The sequence below is a fragment of the Ranitomeya imitator genome, chromosome 8 (genome assembly GCF_032444005.1).
Source record: "Ranitomeya imitator isolate aRanImi1 chromosome 8, aRanImi1.pri, whole genome shotgun sequence".
NCBI classification, from domain to species: Eukaryota; Metazoa; Chordata; class Amphibia; order Anura; family Dendrobatidae; genus Ranitomeya; species Ranitomeya imitator.
In genome coordinates, this window is record NC_091289.1 from 95,620,427 (window position 1) to 95,640,065 (window position 19,639).

At 45.1% G+C, this 19,639-nt stretch overlaps 1 protein-coding gene across 2 annotated transcripts in view; it reads left to right on the forward strand.

Annotated features, from left to right (window-relative positions):
- Positions 1 to 515: 515 nt before the first annotated feature.
- Positions 516 to 19,639, forward strand: part of SLC25A38 (solute carrier family 25 member 38) — a 226,136-nt gene continuing 207,012 nt past the window's right edge. The window contains exons 1-2 of one of the 2 annotated variants that reach the window (XM_069737185.1): positions 516 to 951; positions 7,382 to 7,463. In XM_069737185.1, coding sequence (XP_069593286.1) covers positions 776 to 951; positions 7,382 to 7,463 — 258 coding nt within the window. In that variant the 5' untranslated portion in view covers positions 516 to 775. The remainder of the gene's footprint in view (positions 952 to 7,381; positions 7,464 to 19,639) is intronic. The other variant, XM_069737184.1, reaches the window with a different exon arrangement.

Below are 19,639 nucleotides of genomic sequence, written 5' to 3' on the forward strand. Positions count from 1 at the left end.
CAGACAGTGATGCCCTGCATCAAACCCAGTTCCCTCCAGCCTGGCACAAATGGGTTCTGGGCACCAGAACTGGCATCAAAGTGGGCAAACAGCCCATTTTCTCAGATTTGAATAAGTAACTGATGTTTTTAAGGGGTTAAACGCCTTTGGACCACTAATATGACACTTAAAATTCACAGACAGCGATGCCCTGCATCAAACCCAGGTCCCTCCAGCCTGGCCCAAATGGGTTCTCGACACCAGAACTGGCATTAAAGTGGGCAAACAGCCCATTTTCACAGATTTGAATAAGTAACTGATGTTTTTAAGAGGTTAAATGCTTTTGGGCCACTGCTACAACACTTAAAATACACAGACAGTTATGCCCTGCATCAAACCAAAGAAACCAACTTCAGCCTCGTACACACATGACCCTGGAAATCTCTGCGTCCGGCCTGTGCAGTAATAATCACCTGATTCCGCCGGAACTGCTCTCGGATAAAGCCGCATGCGGTCGTCTTCCTGTAACGATCCACACTGCAGATCTGTCGCAACTCGCGTAACAGGCTGCGGAATGTGTGGCGCGGACTCCCCAGGGACGCCATCACCTCAGCGGCCTGCACCACACAGGAACTAATGGTCGGCAAAGTCACCCAACGTGCTGCATCACGTGGTGTGACGTCATCAGCCCGAGCAGGAACAGCGCCGTGTGAGGGACGGGATCCTCAGTGTGCGCACTGCGCTGCTGCCGCGGCCAGTAATGAGCGGCCTATGAAGGCCATGTGGAGCCGAGGTGATGGCAGCAGAGCCGCTAGTGTCGGGGAACCGGCTCTCACAGTTGTCGTCCATGCACCCGGTGGTGAAAGCGTTTGTGTGCGGCTCACTGAGCGGGACTTGCTCGACTCTTCTCTTCCAGCCTCTAGACCTTGTGAAAACGCGCCTCCAAGCGCAGCAGCTCGCGGCTTCCCCGGGGTAACGGTCTCCTCTCATAGCACCGTATAGCTGGCGGCGTGTACTGACGCTCGTGTGCTTGCTTTACGGCTGCCGTGCGTCACACACGTTGGCTGTCAGTCAGTATGCGAGTGTCGCCCCCTCCCCCCTGCTATAGTTTTCACGTTTGATCTTTTATTTTTTCAATTTTTTTTCTTAATAACTAGGAGTGATTTAATTTTTTTTAATGTACACATTTTTAATTTTCTTTACTTGTGTTATCCAGATTATTGCAACTTTAGTGATCTGTAAAGCCTCTTAAAGGCACCATGTCTAACAACTTAAAGGGGTGTCTGATCTTCGTGCACAAGTCTGCAGTCACACTGTGCAGATTGGTGACTCCTCACAGGCTAAGGTCACATTAGTGTTTGATAACATTGATTCCGCAGCGTGGTCCTGCGAACTCCTTAAGCTCCGCCTACTTCCTGCGTACCTATCTTTAACATTGGGTACACAGGGACATGCGCTGTATGTGGATTTGTCCGCGTGCGTCGTTTTGACGTGCCCGCTGACCGCAAGAAAATGCAACATGTTGCGTTGAGTGTGCATGTCAAAACGATGCACGCAGACGAATCCACATACAGCGCATGTCCCTGTGTACCCAATGTTATAGATCAGGACGCATGCGGAAATAGGCGGAGCTTAAGGAAAAGTCCGCAGGACCACGCTGCAGAATCAAATGCTAATGTGAACCCGGCCATATTGCGCACTGTGAGGATTGTCTGGCAGTTATATGACCGCAAGTACACGATTTCACAGTAGCCCCACAGTAGCCAGCCTCGCTCAGTACACATTAGAGATGTGTAGCTTAACCCCTTCATGACCCGGGGAATTTTTGTTTTTTGCTTTCCTCCTTCCCAGAGCCATAACTTTATTTTTCCGTCAATTTGGCCATGTGAGGGCTTATTTTTTGCGGGACTAGTTGCACTTTTGAATGACATCATTAGTTTTACCATGTCGTGTACTGGAAAACGGAAAAAAATTCCAAGTGCGGTTAAATTGCAATAAAAAGTGCAAGCTCACACTTGTTTTTTGTTTGGCTTTTTTGCTAGGTTCACTAAATGCTAAAATTGACCTGCCATTATGATTCTCCAGGTCATTACGAGTTCATAGACATCAAACCTGTATAGGTTCTTTTTTATCTAAGTGGTGAAAAAAAATTCCAAACTTTGCTTAAAAAAAAAAACATTTGCGCAATTTTCTGATATCCGTAGCATCTCCTTTTTTCGTGATCTGGGGTTTGTGAGGGCTTACTTTTTGCGTGCCGAGCTTTGGTTTTTAATTAAACCATTTTGGTGCAGATCACTACACTGTTCATTGATCAGGATAATCTTTTTTTTTTATTATTATTGGCGATTCTGACTGCGTCGATACCAAACTTGTAGGTCTGATTTTTTTTTTTTTAATTTTATTTTGAATGGGGCGAAACGGGGATGATTTGAGCTTTTATATTAAAAAAAAAAAAATGTTCTTATTTTTAAAAACCTTTTTATTTTTTACTTTTGCCATGCTTCAATGGGAGGCTAGAAGCTGCCACAACTTGATCGGCTCTGCTACATAGAAGCGATGCTCAGATCGCCTATATGTAGAAGAATTACTGCATTGCTATGAGCACTGACCACAGGGTGGCGCACACAGCAATCCAGCATTAACAACCATAGAGGTCTCAATGAGACCTCTGGTTGTCATTCCGACGAGCCGATGACCCACAATCACCTGACGGGTTCTTACTAGATGGCCGGAAGCGCTTGTTAAATGCCGCTGTGAGTTTGACAGCGGCATTTAACTAGTTTGCAATTCCACTCTCGCCTATTGCGGGCACATGTCAGCTGTTCAAAACAACTGACATGTCCCGGCTTTGATGTGGGCTCACCATTGGAGCCCACATCAAAGTGGGGGTTCTGCCCTCGGATGTACTATTCCATCTGAGGGCAGAACGGGGACCTGTCATCAGTGTTTTAGTATACCAACAAATGCCGCCACCTTTTTCTGCTTTTGGTATCCATTTCACAAATGTTGGCATTGTTTTTAACCATGTCCCTACGTGTGATGAACATGTACACCATGTTCCAAATTATTATGCAAATTATATTTTTCTCGAATTTTCCGAAATGGTCGGTGTAAATAAGTCAGTCTAATAAGTCATCACCCTTTAGGCAATGTTCACACTTTGCGGCTTTTACTGCGGAACCGCGGCGATTTTGCCGCTGCGGGTCCGCTGCAGTTTCCATTGCGTTTACAGTAACATGTAAACCCTATGGGAACTGAAAACCGCTGTGCACATGCTGCGGGAAAAACCGCGCGGGAACGCAGCGGTTTTCAATCCGCAGCATGTCACTTCTTTGTGCAGAATCGCAGCACCCATAGGAATGCATTGATCCGCTTACTTCCCGCGTGGGGTTGTGCCCACCATGCGGGAAGTAAGCGGATAATGTGCGGGTGGTACCCGGGGTGGAGGAGAGGAGACTCTCCTCCAGGCCCCGGGAACCATATTTGTGGTAAAAAAAAAAAAAGAATTAAAATAAAAAATAATGATATACTCACCTCCCAGCGCTGTTCGCGGCCGTCCGGTCTCAGGTTGCTATGCGAGCAGGGCCTGCGGTGATGTCGCGGTCACATGACCGTGACGTCACAAAGGTCCTTCTCGCATAGCATCTTTGGAACCGGACCGCCGCCTGCAGCATCAATAGTAAAACAAGTGCAGGATTAAACCCGCAGCGGAACCCGCAACACAAACCGCGATAAATCTGCAGGGATAAACGCAGCTGGAAAACTCGCGGGAGAACCCGCAGCCCCCTTCCTACGTGTGCACATAGCCTTAGCGTATACATCGAATTTTATTGAAGAAACCTCCCAATGATAACAGTATAATCTCCAAAAATGAATAAAAACTCAAAATGCACTGTTCCAAATTATTAGGCACATTAGGATTTCTAAACATTTGATACGTTTTAAAGAACTGAAAATGATCATTTGTGGAATTTGCAGCATTAGAAGCTCACATTCACTGAACTAAAATGCTATTTAACTCCAAGACATCCTAACCTGCCAAGTCACGTTAACATAGGAACCCTTCTCTGATATCACCCTTAGGCTATGTGCACACGTTCAGAATTTCTTGCAGAAATTTCCTGAGCAAAACCGGACATTTTCTGCAAGAAATCCGCATGCGTTTTTTTTTTGCGCGTTTTTTTTCCGGAGCTTCTCAATGCATTAAATAGCAGGAAAAACGCAAAAAATCTGCAAAATTAATGAACATGCTGCGTTTTTTACCACAATGCTTTTTTTCCCCGGAAAAAAACACATCATGTGCACAAAAATTGCGGAATGCATTCTAAATGATGGGATGCATATTGTATGCGTTTTTATAGCGAAAAACCGCAACGTGTGCACACAGCCTTACAATTCTTGCATCCATTGAACTTGTGGGTTTTTTGAGAGTTTCTGCTTGTATTTCTTTGCATGAAGTCAGAATAACCTCCGAGAGCTGCTGTTTTGATGTGAACTGCCTCCAACCCTCATAGATATTTTGCTTGGTGATCCTCCAAAGGTTCTCTGTACGGTTGAGGTCAGGTGATGATGGTGGCCACACCATGAGTTTATCTCCTTTTATTCCCATAGCAGCCAATGACTCAGAGGTATTCTTTGCAGCATGAGATGGTGCATTGTCATGCATGAAGATGATTTTGCTCCTGAAGGCAACTTTCTGCTTTTTATACCATGGAAGAAAGTTGTCAGTCAGAAACTCTATATACTTTGCAGAGGTCATTTTCACACCTTCGGTAACCTTAAAGGGCTCTGCCAGCTGTTTCTCCATGATTCCGGTGCAAAACATAACTCCTCCACCCCCTTGCTGATGTCGCAGCCTTGTTGGGACATGGTGGCCATCCACCAACCATCCACTACTCCATCCATCTGGACCATCCAGGGTTGCTCGACACTCATCAGTACACAAGACTGTGTGAAAATTAGGCCGGCATCACACTACCGTGTTTTACGGACGTAAGAGAGGTGCTGAAAATACGGATTACATACGGTACAATGATTCTCTATGGCCCAGCTCCTATCAGCCGTATTTTACTGATCCGTATTATACGGTCTTCTACGGCCGTAGAAAATCGCAGCATGCTGCGTTTGTCACCGTATTGCGCAAAAAATAAGCCAATGAAAGTCTATGGGGGCCAGAAAAATACGGATTACACACGGACCAGCAGTGTGACTTGCGAGAAATACGCAGAGGTGTTCTATAGAAAAAACGTTAATTCAGTGCGGTGTACAGTAAAATCACACTGACAGCTTACAATAGAATAGGTAGAATAAATGTGTACACATAGAATAGGGATATATATATATATATATATATATATATATATATATATTATCAGTGAGACACATATATGTATATATATTAATATTTAATACGGCGCTAGATAGCTTTAAAGCCGGTAATTCACAGGTTGTTTTAATATTTTATTGCTCTCTTAATCCATCTGAGGACCCTCGCTCTGTAACAAAGGAAAAATAAAAAAACAACAATATACATACCTTCCGATGATCTGTCACGTCCCACGATGTAAATCCATCTGAAGGGGTTAATTTTTTTTACAGGCAGGAGCTCTGCTATAATGCAGCTGTGCTCGTGCCTGTAAAACCCCAGCGAATGAATGGAAAGTAGGTCAATGACCTGTAGTTACCTTCATTCGCGGTGATGCGCCCTCTGCTGGTTGTCCTCATATGACCTCGAGGCTGGGAAAATATTCAGAAAAGTTCCCACGCTTCCCATGCCCGTTTTTCTCATCGTATTACCATCTATTAGCATGCCCTATTTGGGGTGTTCGCATTGCTGCTTTGCTCCCTTTTAACGCACAGTGCAGGCCCTATTTAACAGTATTTTTATCTCAATCTGAAAAAACGGGGTGACAGGTTCCCTTTAAGTGTGTTTTGCCTTTTGTATATGTGTTTAATAAAGCTGTGATTTGGTATTGACCTGGTGGTGACTCCCATTTATAAGGCCTACCTTTCTTCTCTTAGTATACACCTGGCATTTCTTTAGGCCTGGGTTTGAGTCCCACTGACCGTGGTGCCCCCATTATCTTTTGTCGGGTTTAGGAAGGAGATAGCAAAAGCCGGCAATTGAATTACCGGCTTTAAAGCTATCTAGCGCTGTATTAAATATTAATACATATACGTATATGTGTCTCAATGATATATATATATGTATGATTATATATATATTAGCGTGTATGTATATATATATATATAATATTAGTGTGTGTGTATGATTATATATATATTAGCGTGTATGTATATATATATATATATATTAGTGTGTGTGTGTATATATATATATATATATATATATATATATATGTTTTTACGATTTTTTGAGAACATGAATCCATTGTATGTCCGTATGTCAGTTTTGCAAGCCTGCGAGAAAATCTCGCAGTACGGATGCCATACGGATTACATACGGAGGATGCCATGCGCAAAATATGGTGATACACCCTGCCTACGGAGGAGATACGGACCACTATTTTGGGGACTTTTCTGCGTATTACGGCCGTAAATTACGGACCATATTTTTATACACTGAGTGTGACGCCTGCCTTAGTCTTCATGTATGTCTGGGCCCACTGCAACCGTTTCTGCTTGTGAACACTGTTTAGGGGTGGCCGAATAGTAGGTTTATGCACCACAGCAAGCTTTTGAAGGATCCTACACCTTGAGGATCTAGGGACTCCAGAGGCAACAGCAGCTTCAAATAACTATTTGCTGCTTTGTAATGGTATTTTGGCACCTGCTCTCTTAATCCAATGAATTTGTCTGGCAGATACCTTCCTCATTATGCCTTTATCTGCATGAACTCTGTGCTCTTTCAGTCACAAATACCTTTACAGTATGATGATCACTCTTAATTTTTCGAGAAATATCTAATGTTTTCATACCTTGTCCAAGGCATTGCACTATTTAACGCTTTTCAGCAGCAGAGAGATCCTTTTTATTTCCCATATTGCTTGAAACATGTGGCCTGCTTAAAAATGTGGAACATCATTTTTAAGTAGGTTTCCTACATGTTATCACATGTTTAACCCTGCTGTGGTACCATTGGGTCTATATGACCCCAGGCTCAAAATCGTCATATTTCATTAAAATGAACATGCTGGCTGTTCAGAATAATAAAGTTTTATTCTGTCATCATTTCAGAACGCAGTTATGAAATCAAACGTAACTTTGAAGTGATTTATTTGTCATCAAACACAAACTGAAATTTATACCAAAATGGTTTAAGACCAGACAATTCCTTTTAGATGTCACAATTCAGGTGACTGGCATCCAATAGGTTAAACTTCAGCATGGATATGGATCTCTAATTGGATGCATTTTTCACAAATGTCTTTTCTCTCTACAGGAGCCGAGTAGGGATGTTAAAGCTTTTCCTCACAGTTATTCGCAATGAAAACTTCTTGGGTCTGTGGAAAGGGGTGTCCCCGGTAAGTTGTTGTGATTATTCATAGGTTACATGCCCCATGACTCCTACAAGATGGCTGTAGGATGGCTCAGTTTTTCTAGTTATTGTTTTCTGAATTTGAATCTTAAGCCCCCCTCCCCCACACACACATTATATTGCTGTCAATATGTATGATGCTTCAGCTGTTTGCAGAAAGCCATCTCACCTGACTCTCCTATACACAGGAGCGCTTGTTTAGCTGAGCATTTGAGTTCTTTATGAGAAAGCCTGTGTCTTATCCCCAGGAGAGATTAATGTGAACAGCAGTAATCTATGGGGCATTTTATGGGGCCGTAATCTATGGGGCATTTTATGGGGCCGTAATCTATTGGGCTTCGTGATCAATATCTCTCCCGACCGTCAATCGGCCAGTGCCTTCATACATAATAGACCCCATCGTCAGGGTTCCACCCTCATTAGTCAGATGTGTATGTGGTCTTTAAGGCCTTATTCACATGTTTGTTTTAGCTTATCCTTAATCTGTTCGGTGTGTATTTTATTTTTTTTTTTTACCAGTCACGTCACCCCTTTTTTATTTACCGTATATACTTGAGAATAAGCCAAGATTTTCAGTCCATTTTTTGGGGCTGAAAGTGCCCGTCTCGGCGTATACTCGAGTCATTGTCAGCAGGGGAGGGGGAATGGCGGCTGTCACATACTCACCTGCTCCTGGCGCGGTCCCTGCATGTCCCATGATCTCCGGCAGCTTGTTCCTGTGTTCAGCGGTCACGTGGTACTGCTCATTAAAGTAATGAATATGGGCACATATTCATTATTTTAACGAGCGGTACGTGACCTCTGAACATAGGAAGATGCTCCCGGAGACAATCTGACAGTGAGACGCTGCAAGGGACCGCGCCGGGAGCAGGTGAGTATATCGGGGGAGGTGAGCATTCAGATATTCACCTGACCCCATTCCACCGCTGCGTGCCGGTCCGTCTTCCTCATCCTCCGCCTGTGACTGTTCAGGTCAGAGGGCGCGATGATGTAATTAGTGTGTGCCCCCTGCCTGAACAGTCAGAGCCAGAAGACAGAGCGGCGCGCAGTGGTGGAATGGGGAAGGCGAATATTGCAAGTGCCGGGGACCTACGCAAGCGACGAGAGGTGAGTATGTGATTTTTTTTTTTTATTTTAATCGCTTCATATGGGCCATAATCTATGGAGCATTTTATGGGGCCGTAATCCATGGAGCATTTTATGGGGCCGTAATCTATGGGGCATTTTATGGGGCCGTAATCTATGGGGCATTTTATGGGGCCGTGATCTATGGGGCATTTTATGGGGCCGTAATCTATGGGGCATTTTATGGGGCCGTAATCTATGGGGCATTTTATGGGGCCGTAATCTATGGGGCATTTTATGGGGCCGTAATCTATGGGGCATTTTATGGGGCCGTAATCTATGGGGCATTTTATGGGGCCGTAATCTATGGGGCATTTTATGGGGCCGTAATCTATGGGGCATTTTATGGGGCCGTAATCTATGGGGCATTTTATGGGGCCGTAATCTATGTGGCATTTTATGGGGCCGTAATCTATGGGGCATTTTATGGGGCCGTAATCTATGGGGCATTTTATGGGGCCGTAATCTATGGGGCATTTTATGGGGCCGTAATCTATGGGGCATTTTATGGGGCCGTAATCTATGGGGCATTTTATGGGGCCGTAATCTATGGGGCATTTTATGGGGCCGTAATCTATGGGGCATTTTATGGGGCCGTAATCTATGGGGCATTTTATGGGGCCGTAATCTATGGGGCATTTTATGGGGCCGTAATCTATGGGGCATTTTATGGGGCCGTAATCTATGGGGCATTTTATGGGGCCATAATCTAGGGGGCATTTTATGGGGCCATAATCTATGGGGCATAATCTATGGAGCATCTTATGGGGCCATCAACCTTTATGCAGCATTGTATGGGGCAAATGTTTCTATGGAGCATCTTATGGGGCCATTATTAACATTTGTGCAGCATTATATGGGTTGCAGCAAAGAGGACAAACCGAACAAAAAAGGTCCAATGTATGTCAATATAAAAGACAACAATGAATGTAAGTGGTACAAAAGAATATATTTATTGGTTAAAACAAAACAAGGAAGCAGAAAGGAGTACCCTAATGATAACAACCAGTGTGTCTTTCATACACACGACAGACTAGAGGAACACCCTAAATAAAACTGACAAACGTCTAGTACATATATAAGCAAAGCAATAATAGATGATGCTGAGTAATGTGGTCTGCAAAGCATGAAGCAAAAAACATGAGATGTAAGACACAAATGTGTATATATCAGTATATGTCTTTACTAACATATACACATTTGTCTTATTCATGCCAGAAAAGGCTACACAGACAGCTTTGGGCTGATATTAATAGCCTGGGAAGGGGCCAGGGATATTGCTCCCCCCCAGGTTACCAATATCAGCTGTCAGCCCCCCCTGAAATGGCGCATACATATGATGCGCCAAATCTAGCTCTTAGCCTATTTTCTTCCCACATTCCCTGTGGCGGTGGGGTTGGGGTTGATGTCAGCTTTGTATTGTCGGTTGACATCAAGCTCAGAGGCTATTTGCTTACCTCATAGTAAGTTTTGAAATGAATACACTGCAAGAATAAAATCCTTTATATCAGATAAAACTCAACACCCTGTTTTACACATTTATTTAAAAATAAAAAATCAAGTTATACCCTTGTTTACACCTAAAATCCATTGATGCCTATGAACCCTGTAAAAAAGAAAAATAATGAACCATATACCTCACATGTCTGACTTGAAGGTCATCCATATTGTCCCCCCCCCCCCATAATCCATTGCTGCTACATCTGGATCTGGTCTTCAAACTGAATGGTGGCAATGATGCGACCGTTCAAGCTGAAAATCAGCAGGCATTGAGCTGTTGAGAACACTACTTGTGATGAGCGATGACGTCAGGTTACCACCGGTCACGGAATCTGTTTTCCCACAAGTGGTTCACTGTGAGCCTGGAGAGAAAATTTAGCCAAAACCAGGACTTACTGTATATACTCGTGTAGAAGCCGAGATTTTCAGCACCATATTTTGTGCTGAAAATGCCCCCTTGACTTATACACGAGTTACAATCCAAAAAGCCAGCGGGGGAGGGAGGGCGGAGCAGCTGGTGACAGGAGCCAGCGGCTGTGGCACAGTGACAGCTGCAGCCACCGGCTAACAGAAGAGATCATACTCGCCCTCCGTCGCTGCATCTCCATTGTCTCGGCGGCACTCCTCTCCTGTGCTGAGCAGCGGTCACATGGCACATCTCATTAAGGTAATGAATATGGACGCGTCTCCACTCCCATGGGAGTGTAGCACATATTCATTACCTTAATGAGCGGTACCACATGACCGCTGAACAGAGAAGAGGAGAACCACCGGAGCAGTGGAGATGCAGGGACTGAGATGCAGGCGTGGGGAGGGGGGTATGGTAGGGAGGGGGGGCACGCATACAATTATGGCACCGGGTAGTCACGCATAGCAGGACAGGGATGAGGGAACAATGCATACCCAGCTTATACTCTAGTCCATAAGCTTACCAATTTTTCCGTGGCAAAAGTAGGTGCCTCAGCTTATACTCAGGTCAGCTTATACTCAAGTATATATGGTATTTTCTTTATCGATCACCCATGACAGCACCACGAGACAGGATCCACCCACCAAGGACAAGAAACCAACAGGCAAAAAGGGCGGCACCTCTTTTTCGCATCAGTTGGTTTCCTGTCCTTGATGGGGGAAACCCATGCAGGCTTACCTGTGAAGGTATAGAGGATGAAAGTTTCCTTCCCAGACTTGGTCTGCTGGCTCAGGCACGGATCCTTTCTCTGCCTCGGCCGGTGCAGGATGCCTGAAAGTGACACGGGTCCAAGGGGGCTTCACACGTGAGCGAGTGCAAGGTGAGTGGCATTCCCTTACTGGGGATGGACGACTCTGGCGTGGCTCAGGGATGGCAGACGTCCTCAGGTGACTGCCCTGTCCTGCATACCTCCTCGTAGCGCTGTGCAGCGTGTCTGAAGCTGGAAGTGCCGTGCTCTTGGAGCCTGGAGGTGGGCGGATGACGAATGGTGGTGCTTATGATGACGATGACGCTTCCTAGCTGAGATTTGGAGCAGCAGCTACAACAGCAGCAGCATGGGAAGCCCCAGGAGCAAGTGGAGCGTTGTCATCTGTGTCAGTAGAGGGTGCAGCTGTACCACGGAGAGACGGGAGTCAGCTAAAGAGAGCAGATCCAGTCAGTGAAGCTGCAGCAAGGTGGATAAATAAGCAGCCTTCAGGGATCATCTCCCGGCTGAGACGTGTCCGTCCTTAAATCTGTACCATTTGATTACGACAAGGTGGTAAGTGATGTTTGTGAAAGTTTCACTTTATAATGTGGTTCCCCATCTTTCTTGTCCTTTATTTCCAGGGAAAGAAGTGTGACTAAAACAAAGCAGAAAGAATGTTCTCTGTGCAAGACCTTGTTGCCCCACTCCTGTCAGTCTCTGTCAATCCTGTATAGAGTAGACCGTAACTGAAGCGACCACTAGCTTCACCAACGGCTTAAGGGCCGTCATAAGACCAGAGATTACAGTCCTTTAGATACCTCTCCCAGAAAGAGGTACATGAAGGAAAGAAGGATAGAAAGGTTAGAGAGGCCTCTTCAACTTCTGATATTTCTTATAAATTGTACTACAGGGATGACTCAAGTGCCTCTTCATCGACTTCCTCATCAGATAGTGAGTCAGGGCACTATTGTTTTCCTCTTGAGAAAGTGGATAGGCTAGTGAAATCGGTCAGATCCACCATGGACGTTATGGACAATAGACCTGAGAAGTTAGTGCAGGATATAATGTTTCAAGGCCTAGACCAGAGGAAACAAAGGTCCTTACAATGGGACCTTGGTGCAAAAGGTTTTGAAGAAGCCGGAAATTAAGGGTTCATTACCCCCTTCTTTCGAGAGAAAATACCCCTTTGACGAGCTTTTTTGTCTTTATGGGACAAAGCCCCTAGGCTGGAAGTTGCAATAACCAAGACATCCAAAAGAGCATCTCTGCCCTTTGATATGGGGCATTGAGAGATCCCCCTGGATAGAAAAGCAGACACCTTTCTGATGATCTGGCTGGACAGACTGAAATCCGAGTTAAAAGACCAGGGGTGGCAAGGGATGACATCTTGGCCACCATTCCGCTTAGGCATGGGGCAGCGGCCTTCCTATTGAATACCTCAGCTCAGAAGTGTATCTAGGTTTTTTGGCATCCGGGGCAAGAATTCAGTTTGGTGCCCCCACCCCCCAAGAACATAGGCGATTTGCACACTTAATCATGTACCCACGAGCTCCTCTCCCTAATGCTCTCAATGATCAGTGAAAAACTGAGAGAAGCAGGAAGAGAAGCTCATCACAGGACCATAAGTATGAAAATTGCATATGAGTGAAGTGTCCATGTTATGACTACTGGGACCTGCAGAGCTGACATTGTAGGCTTATGAATTCTCACAACTAATGCACTGCACACTTTTAGGATTCTCCCTTGCCGGTGGACAGTCGTGTCAGCACAAGCATGCCATTTGTATACTTCTGACCACATTCCGACTAGACGTGCCCGGCCTCACTCAGTTCATTTTCATTGAGTGACGCCACACATGTCTAATTGGCACGTGACCGCATGTATATAAATCATCAGCACGAGAGAATCCTGACAGCGTGCAGTGCGCACTGTGAGAATTCAGAAGTCTGCAGTCACAAAGAATGACTGCAGACTCATTACAAACCTGGACATAATAATAATATAATAATAATTTTTATTTATATAGCGCCAACATATTCCGCAGCGCTTTACAAATTATAGAGGGGACTGTACAGACAATAGACATTACAGCATAACAGAAATACAGTTCAAAACAGATACCAGGAGGAATGAGGGCCCTGCTCGCAAGCTTACAAACTATGGAGAAAAGGGGAGACACGAGAGGTGGATGGTAACAATTGCTATAGTTATTCAGACCAGCCATAGTGTAAGGCTCGGGTGTTCATGTAAAGCTGCATGAACCAGTTAACTGCCTAAGTATGTAGCAGTACAGACACAGAGGGCTATTAACTGCATAAAGTGAATGAGAACATAATGCGAGGAACCTGTTTTTTTTTTTTTTTTTATAAATAGGCCACACAGGGATCGTTAGGTTAATGCATTGAGGCAGTAGGCCAGTCTGAACAAATGAGTTTTTAGGGCACGCTTAAAACTGTGGGGATTAGGGATTAATTGTATTAACCTAGGTAGTGCATTCCAAAGAATCGGCGCAGCACGTGTAAAGTCTTGGAGACGGGAGTGGGAGGTTCTGATTATTGAGGATGCTAACCTGAGGTCATTAGCGGAGCGGAGGGCACGGGTAGGGTGGTAGACTGAGACCAGAGAGGAGATGTAGGGTGGTGCTGAGCCATGGAATGCTTTGTGGATGAGGGTAGTAGTTTTGTACTGGATTCTGGAGTGGATGGGTAGCCAGTGTAATGACTGGCACAAGGTAGAGGCATCGGTGTAACGGTTGGTGAGGAATATGATCCTGGCAGCAGCATTCAGGGCAGATTGGAGCGGGGAAAGTTTGGTAAGAGGGAGGCCGATTAGTAGAGAGTTACAATAGTCCAGACGAGAATAAATAAGTGAAACAGTAAGAGTTTTTGCAGAGTCGAAAGTAAGAAAAGGGCGAATTCTAGAAATGTTTTTGAGATGCAGGTAAGAGCGAGCGAGCCAGTGATCGGATGTGGGGGGTGAATGAAAGGTCAGAATCAAGGATGACCCCAAGGCAGCGGGCATGTTGCTTTGGAGTAATGGTGGAACCACACACGGAGATGGAAATGTCAGGCAAAGGTAGGTTAATAGAGGGAGAGAACACGAGGAGTTCAGTTTTTGACAGGTTTAGTTTCAGATAGAGGGAGGACATGATGTTAGAGACAGCGGTAAGACAATCACTGGTGTTTTCTAATAAGGCAGGCGTGAGATCAGGAGAAGAAGTGTATAATTGGGTGTCATCAGCATAGAGATGGTACTGGAAACCAAATCTACTGATTGTTTGTCCAATAGGGGCAGTATACAACGAGAAGAGGAGGGGGCCTAGGACTGATCCTTGAGGAACCCCAACAGTAAGGGGAAGGTGAGAGGAGGAGGAACCAGCAAAACATACAGTGAAGGATCGGTCAGAGAGATAGGAGGAGAACCAGGAGAGAATGGTGTCCTTGAGGCCGATGGAGCGGAGCATAGTGAGGAGGAGCTGATGATCCACAGTATCGAATGCTGCAGAGAGATCCAAGAGAATTAGCATGGAGTAGTGACTATTAGATTTAGCTGTTAGTAGGTCATTAGAGACTTTAGTGAGGGCAGTTTCAGTAGAGCGTAAAGAGCGGAAGCCAGATTGAAGAGGGTCGAGAAGAGAGTTATCTGAGAGATAGCGGGTAAGACGGGAGTGGACCAGGCGTTCGAGGAGTTTAGAGATGAAGGGAAGATTAGAGACAGGTCTATAATTAGCGGCACAGTTTTGATCGAGGGATGGTTTTTTAAGTAATGGATGTATGATGGCATGCTTAAATGAGGAGGGAAAAATACCGGAAGTGAGGGAAAGGTTGAATATTTTTGTTAGGTGAGAGGTGACAGCCGGGGAAAGGGACTGGAGGAGATGTGACGGAATGGGGTCACTGGTGCAAGAGGTCGGGCGAGAAGATGCAAGGAGCCTGATTACTTCTTCTTCTGTAACTGCTTCAAAGTCAGAGAGTGAACTAGATGCAGTGGGGGAGGGAGGACAGTGCATGGTATGAAGAGATTGGGAGATGATTTCCTGTCGAATGTGGTCAATTTTTTCTTTGAAGTAATTGGCCAGATCGTCAGCACGGAGATCTGTGGTTGGGGCCTGCTCTCTTGGGTTGAGTAGGGACTGGAACGTGTCAGAGACATTTAGGGTTATTGGACAGGGAGGTGATGAGGGTGTTGAAGTAGGTTTGTTTGGAGAGGTGAAGGGCAAAATTGTATGTCTTTAGCATGAACTTATAATGGATGAAATCTTCGGGTAGATTAGATTTTCTCCACAGACGTTCTGCGCACCTGGAGCACCTCTGCAGGAAACGTGTTTGCAGCTTGTGCCACGGTTGTTGCCGTCTGTGCCGAGTTGTTTTATGTATAGGAGGAGCAGCTTCATCCAGAGCACTTTGCAGGGTTTCATTGTAAATGGACATTCCATTTAATGCTCCTAACATAAATAAAAACATGAGAATTAGTATTACAAATAACATTTACATCCAGGTACCTTATAGATGACGTCATCTCTGGAGTCGTTCTCCTTCTTTTCTTCATCTTGTCCGGACCTCATGATGAGTTTTCTCATCCACAGCCATCTCTGCAGACTTCCATCTTCTCCACTCTTTTGCAGAAAATCTCCACATGATACCCTTAAATATACAAGTGTCATTGTAATGCAAATGAATAAAAAATTGAATCTCACTATATTGTCTGCACAAAATATGACCCCCACATTGTCCCTCTTATGATACATGCTCTTCATACTGACCTCTCATTTCCATACTGGACCCCTCTTCACACTGTCCTCTCATACTGTCTCCCCTATAGGGCCCAGTATTTATACTGTTCTCTCATCACACTCTCCCTCTTTGGTATACTGTCCCCTCCTGGCTGTGCCCTTACACTGTCCCCCCCATGCTATGTATGCACACATCCCATCACCCTCACTCCCCGTACTCTTTCCACATATATTTTTCATATCGCTACTCGTACTGTCTGCATACTGTGCCCTTACACTGTCCCCTCCATGCTGCGCAAGCACACATCCCATCACCCTCACTCCTGTACTCTGTCCACATACATTTTTCACATCACTACTCATACTGTGTCCGCATACATTCCCCCGTTCGCTCCTCATACTGTCTCCACCAATCCCCCCCATACGGTTTCCTCATATGTGCCCCCCATTTCCCCATACTGTTTCCTCTACATGCCCCCCATTCTCCCGTACTGTTTCCTCATGCATAACCCCCATTCCCCCGTACTGTTTCCTCATGCATGCCCCCATTCCCCTGTACTGTTTCCTCATACGTGCCCCCTATTCACCTGTAATGTTTCCACATACATTCCCCTCATTCTCCTGTACGGTTTCCTCATACATGCCCCCATTCCACCCTAACTGTTTCCTCGTACATTCCACCCCATTCTCCTGTACTGTTTCCTCGTACATGCCCCCCATTCCCCTTTACTGTTTCCTTGTACATGCCCCCGATTCCCCCGTACTGTTTTCTCATACATGCCCCCAAATTCCCCTGTACTGTTTCCTCATACATGCCCCCATCTCCCCCTTTGCTATTCATTTTGTGTCCTCAAATTTCCCCAACACATTAAATCCCCCATCCCCACTACAATTCTCCCCACACACAATAAATCCCCCATCCCCACTCCAATTCTACCCCCACACAATAAATTCCTCATCCCCAATCACATTAAATCTCTTTTCACTTGCACTTCCGGTGTCTTCAGCTCCACTGAAGCACTTACCACCGATCTGCGTCTCTGGCTCTGCAGCGCCGGCGAGTGATGACAGCAGAGTAATCACATGATCACGCTGTTGGCGCCGCTCTGACCCAGCGGTCAGATCCTCAGTTGTACTCGCTTCTGTAAGATGCAAGTACAGTTGATCCCTGGGAGCCGGCGCGCTGCAGCTTCTCTGTGCCGACTATCAGCTTGACAGTCGGCACAGAGAACAGCTGACTGTCTGGGGGGCAGCAGAATGCAGCTGCCGGGGGAGACACTGCGGACCGCCGCATTAGGTGGCCCGACTGCGCTCCCCTGCCGGCTGACCCGGGAAACACTTTCCGGTTGCCCTCCCTAGATACGCCTCTGCCTCAGTGGACTCTGTAACGTTGGTGGAAAAATTGTTTGCCCTTTCCAATGCAGCCCGTAGAGCTTTATGGCTGAAGTGCTGGCCGGGGGACATCCTGGCAAGATCAAGGCTGTGTTCCATACTTTGTGATGGGGAGTATCTCTTTGGCACCTCCCTGGACAAGAACCTAGAGAAGAAGGGAGATGCCAAGAAGGGGTTCCCAAGTCTCTCTATATCTAATTACAAACGATTCTTCCGAAAAAGGAAGTTTGTCCGGAAGATGCCTTTCAGGGTCAGGACAAATTACAAGATCGCAGAAGAAACGGTACAGGCCTCATATTTGGAACCTCTTCCCAGGAGGACAGAAAATCAGGTTAATGACTCCCAGCCTAGGTAGGGGGAAGGCATTATTTCTTCTTTCCTGCCTGGAATGGCATTTCAGCCAGAGTCTGGATCCTCAACCTGATTAAATCGGGATTGAGATTGAAGTTCCTGACTGTTCTGCAGGAAAGATTTGTGTTGAACACTCTTCGTTTTTCCTTGAGGGAGCAATCGGCACTAGAGACTGAGGTCCTAGACTTGGTTCAGAAAGCCGTCTTCCTGGAGGTCCCGGAGTCTGAAAGAGGGAGGGGGTTCTTCTCCCCTCTCTTTCAAATAACCAAGCCAGACAACTTTCAGAACTGTAGTTACAGTTATATCAAAAAGTTTGGGCACCCCTTTTAATCTTAAGCTTAATGTTTTATAAAAATTGTTTTTTTTTTGCAACAGCTATTTCAGTTTCATATAATCTAATAACTGTTGGACACAGTAATGTTTCTGCCTTGAAATGAGGTTTATTGTACTAACAGAAAATGGGCAATCTGCATTCAAACAAAATTTGACAGGTGCATAAGTATGGGCACCCTTATCATTTTCTTGTTTTACATACTCCTACCTACTTTTTACTGACTTACTAAAGCACTTTTTTGGTTTTCTAACCTCATTGAGCTTTGAACTTCATAGCCAGGTGTATACATTCATGAGAAAAGCTACTTAAAGTGGCCACTTGCAAGTTGTTCTCCTGTTTGAATCTCCTCTGAAGAGTGGCATCATGGGCTCCTCAAAACTGTCTAATGATCTGAAAATAAATATTATTCAACATAGTTGTTCAGGGGAAGGATACAAAAAGCTGTCTCATAGATTTAACCTGTCAATTTCTACTGTGAGGAACATAGTAAGGAAATGGAAGAACACAGGTACAGTTCTTAAGGCCAGAAGTGGCAGGCCAAGAAAAACATCAGAAAGACAGAGAAGAAGAATGGTGAGATCAGTCAAGGACAATCCTCAGACCACCTCCAGAGAGCTGCAGCATCAACTTGCTGCAGATGGTGTCACTGTGCATCGGTCAACTATACAACGCTCTTTGCACAAGGAGAGGCTGTATGGGAGAGTGATGCAAAAGAAGCTGTTTCTGCAAGCATGCCACAAACAGAGTCGGCGGAGGTATGCAAAAGCACATTTGAAGAAGCCAATTTCTTTTTGGAAGAAGGTCCTGTGGACTGATGAAACCAAGATTGAGTTGTTTGGTCATACAAAAAGGCGTTGTGCATGGCGGCCCAAAAACACAGCATTCCAAGAAAAACACTTGCTACCCACAGTAAAATTTGGTGGAGGTTCCATCATGCCTTGGGGCTGTGTGGCCAATGCCATCACCGGGAATCTTGTTAAAGTTGAGGAACGCATGGATTCCTCTCAGTATCAGCAGATTCTTGACAATAATGTTCATGAATCAGTGACAAAGTTGAAGTTACGCAGGGGATGGATCTTTCAGCAAGACAATGATCCAAAACACCGCTCCAAATATACTCAGGCATTCATGCAGAGGAACAATTACACTGTTCTGGAATGGCGATCCCAGTCCCCAGACCTGAATATCATTGAACATCTGTAGGATCATTTGAAGGGGGCTGTCCATGCTCGGCGACCATCAAACTTAACTGAACTGGAATTGTTTTGTAAAGAGTAATGGTCAAAAATACCTTGATCCAGGATCCAGGAACTCATTAAAAGCTACAGGAAGCGACTAGAGGCAGTTATTTTTGCAAAAGGAGGATCTACTAAATATTAATGTCACTTTTCTGGTGGGGTTCCCATACTTATGCACCTGTCAAATTTTGTTTGAATGCAGATTGCACATTTTCTGTTAGTACAATAAACCTCATTTCAAAGCAGAAACATTACTGTGTCCAACAGTTATTAGATATATGAAACTGAAATAGCTGTTGCAAAAAAAAACTATTTTTATAAAACATTAAGCTT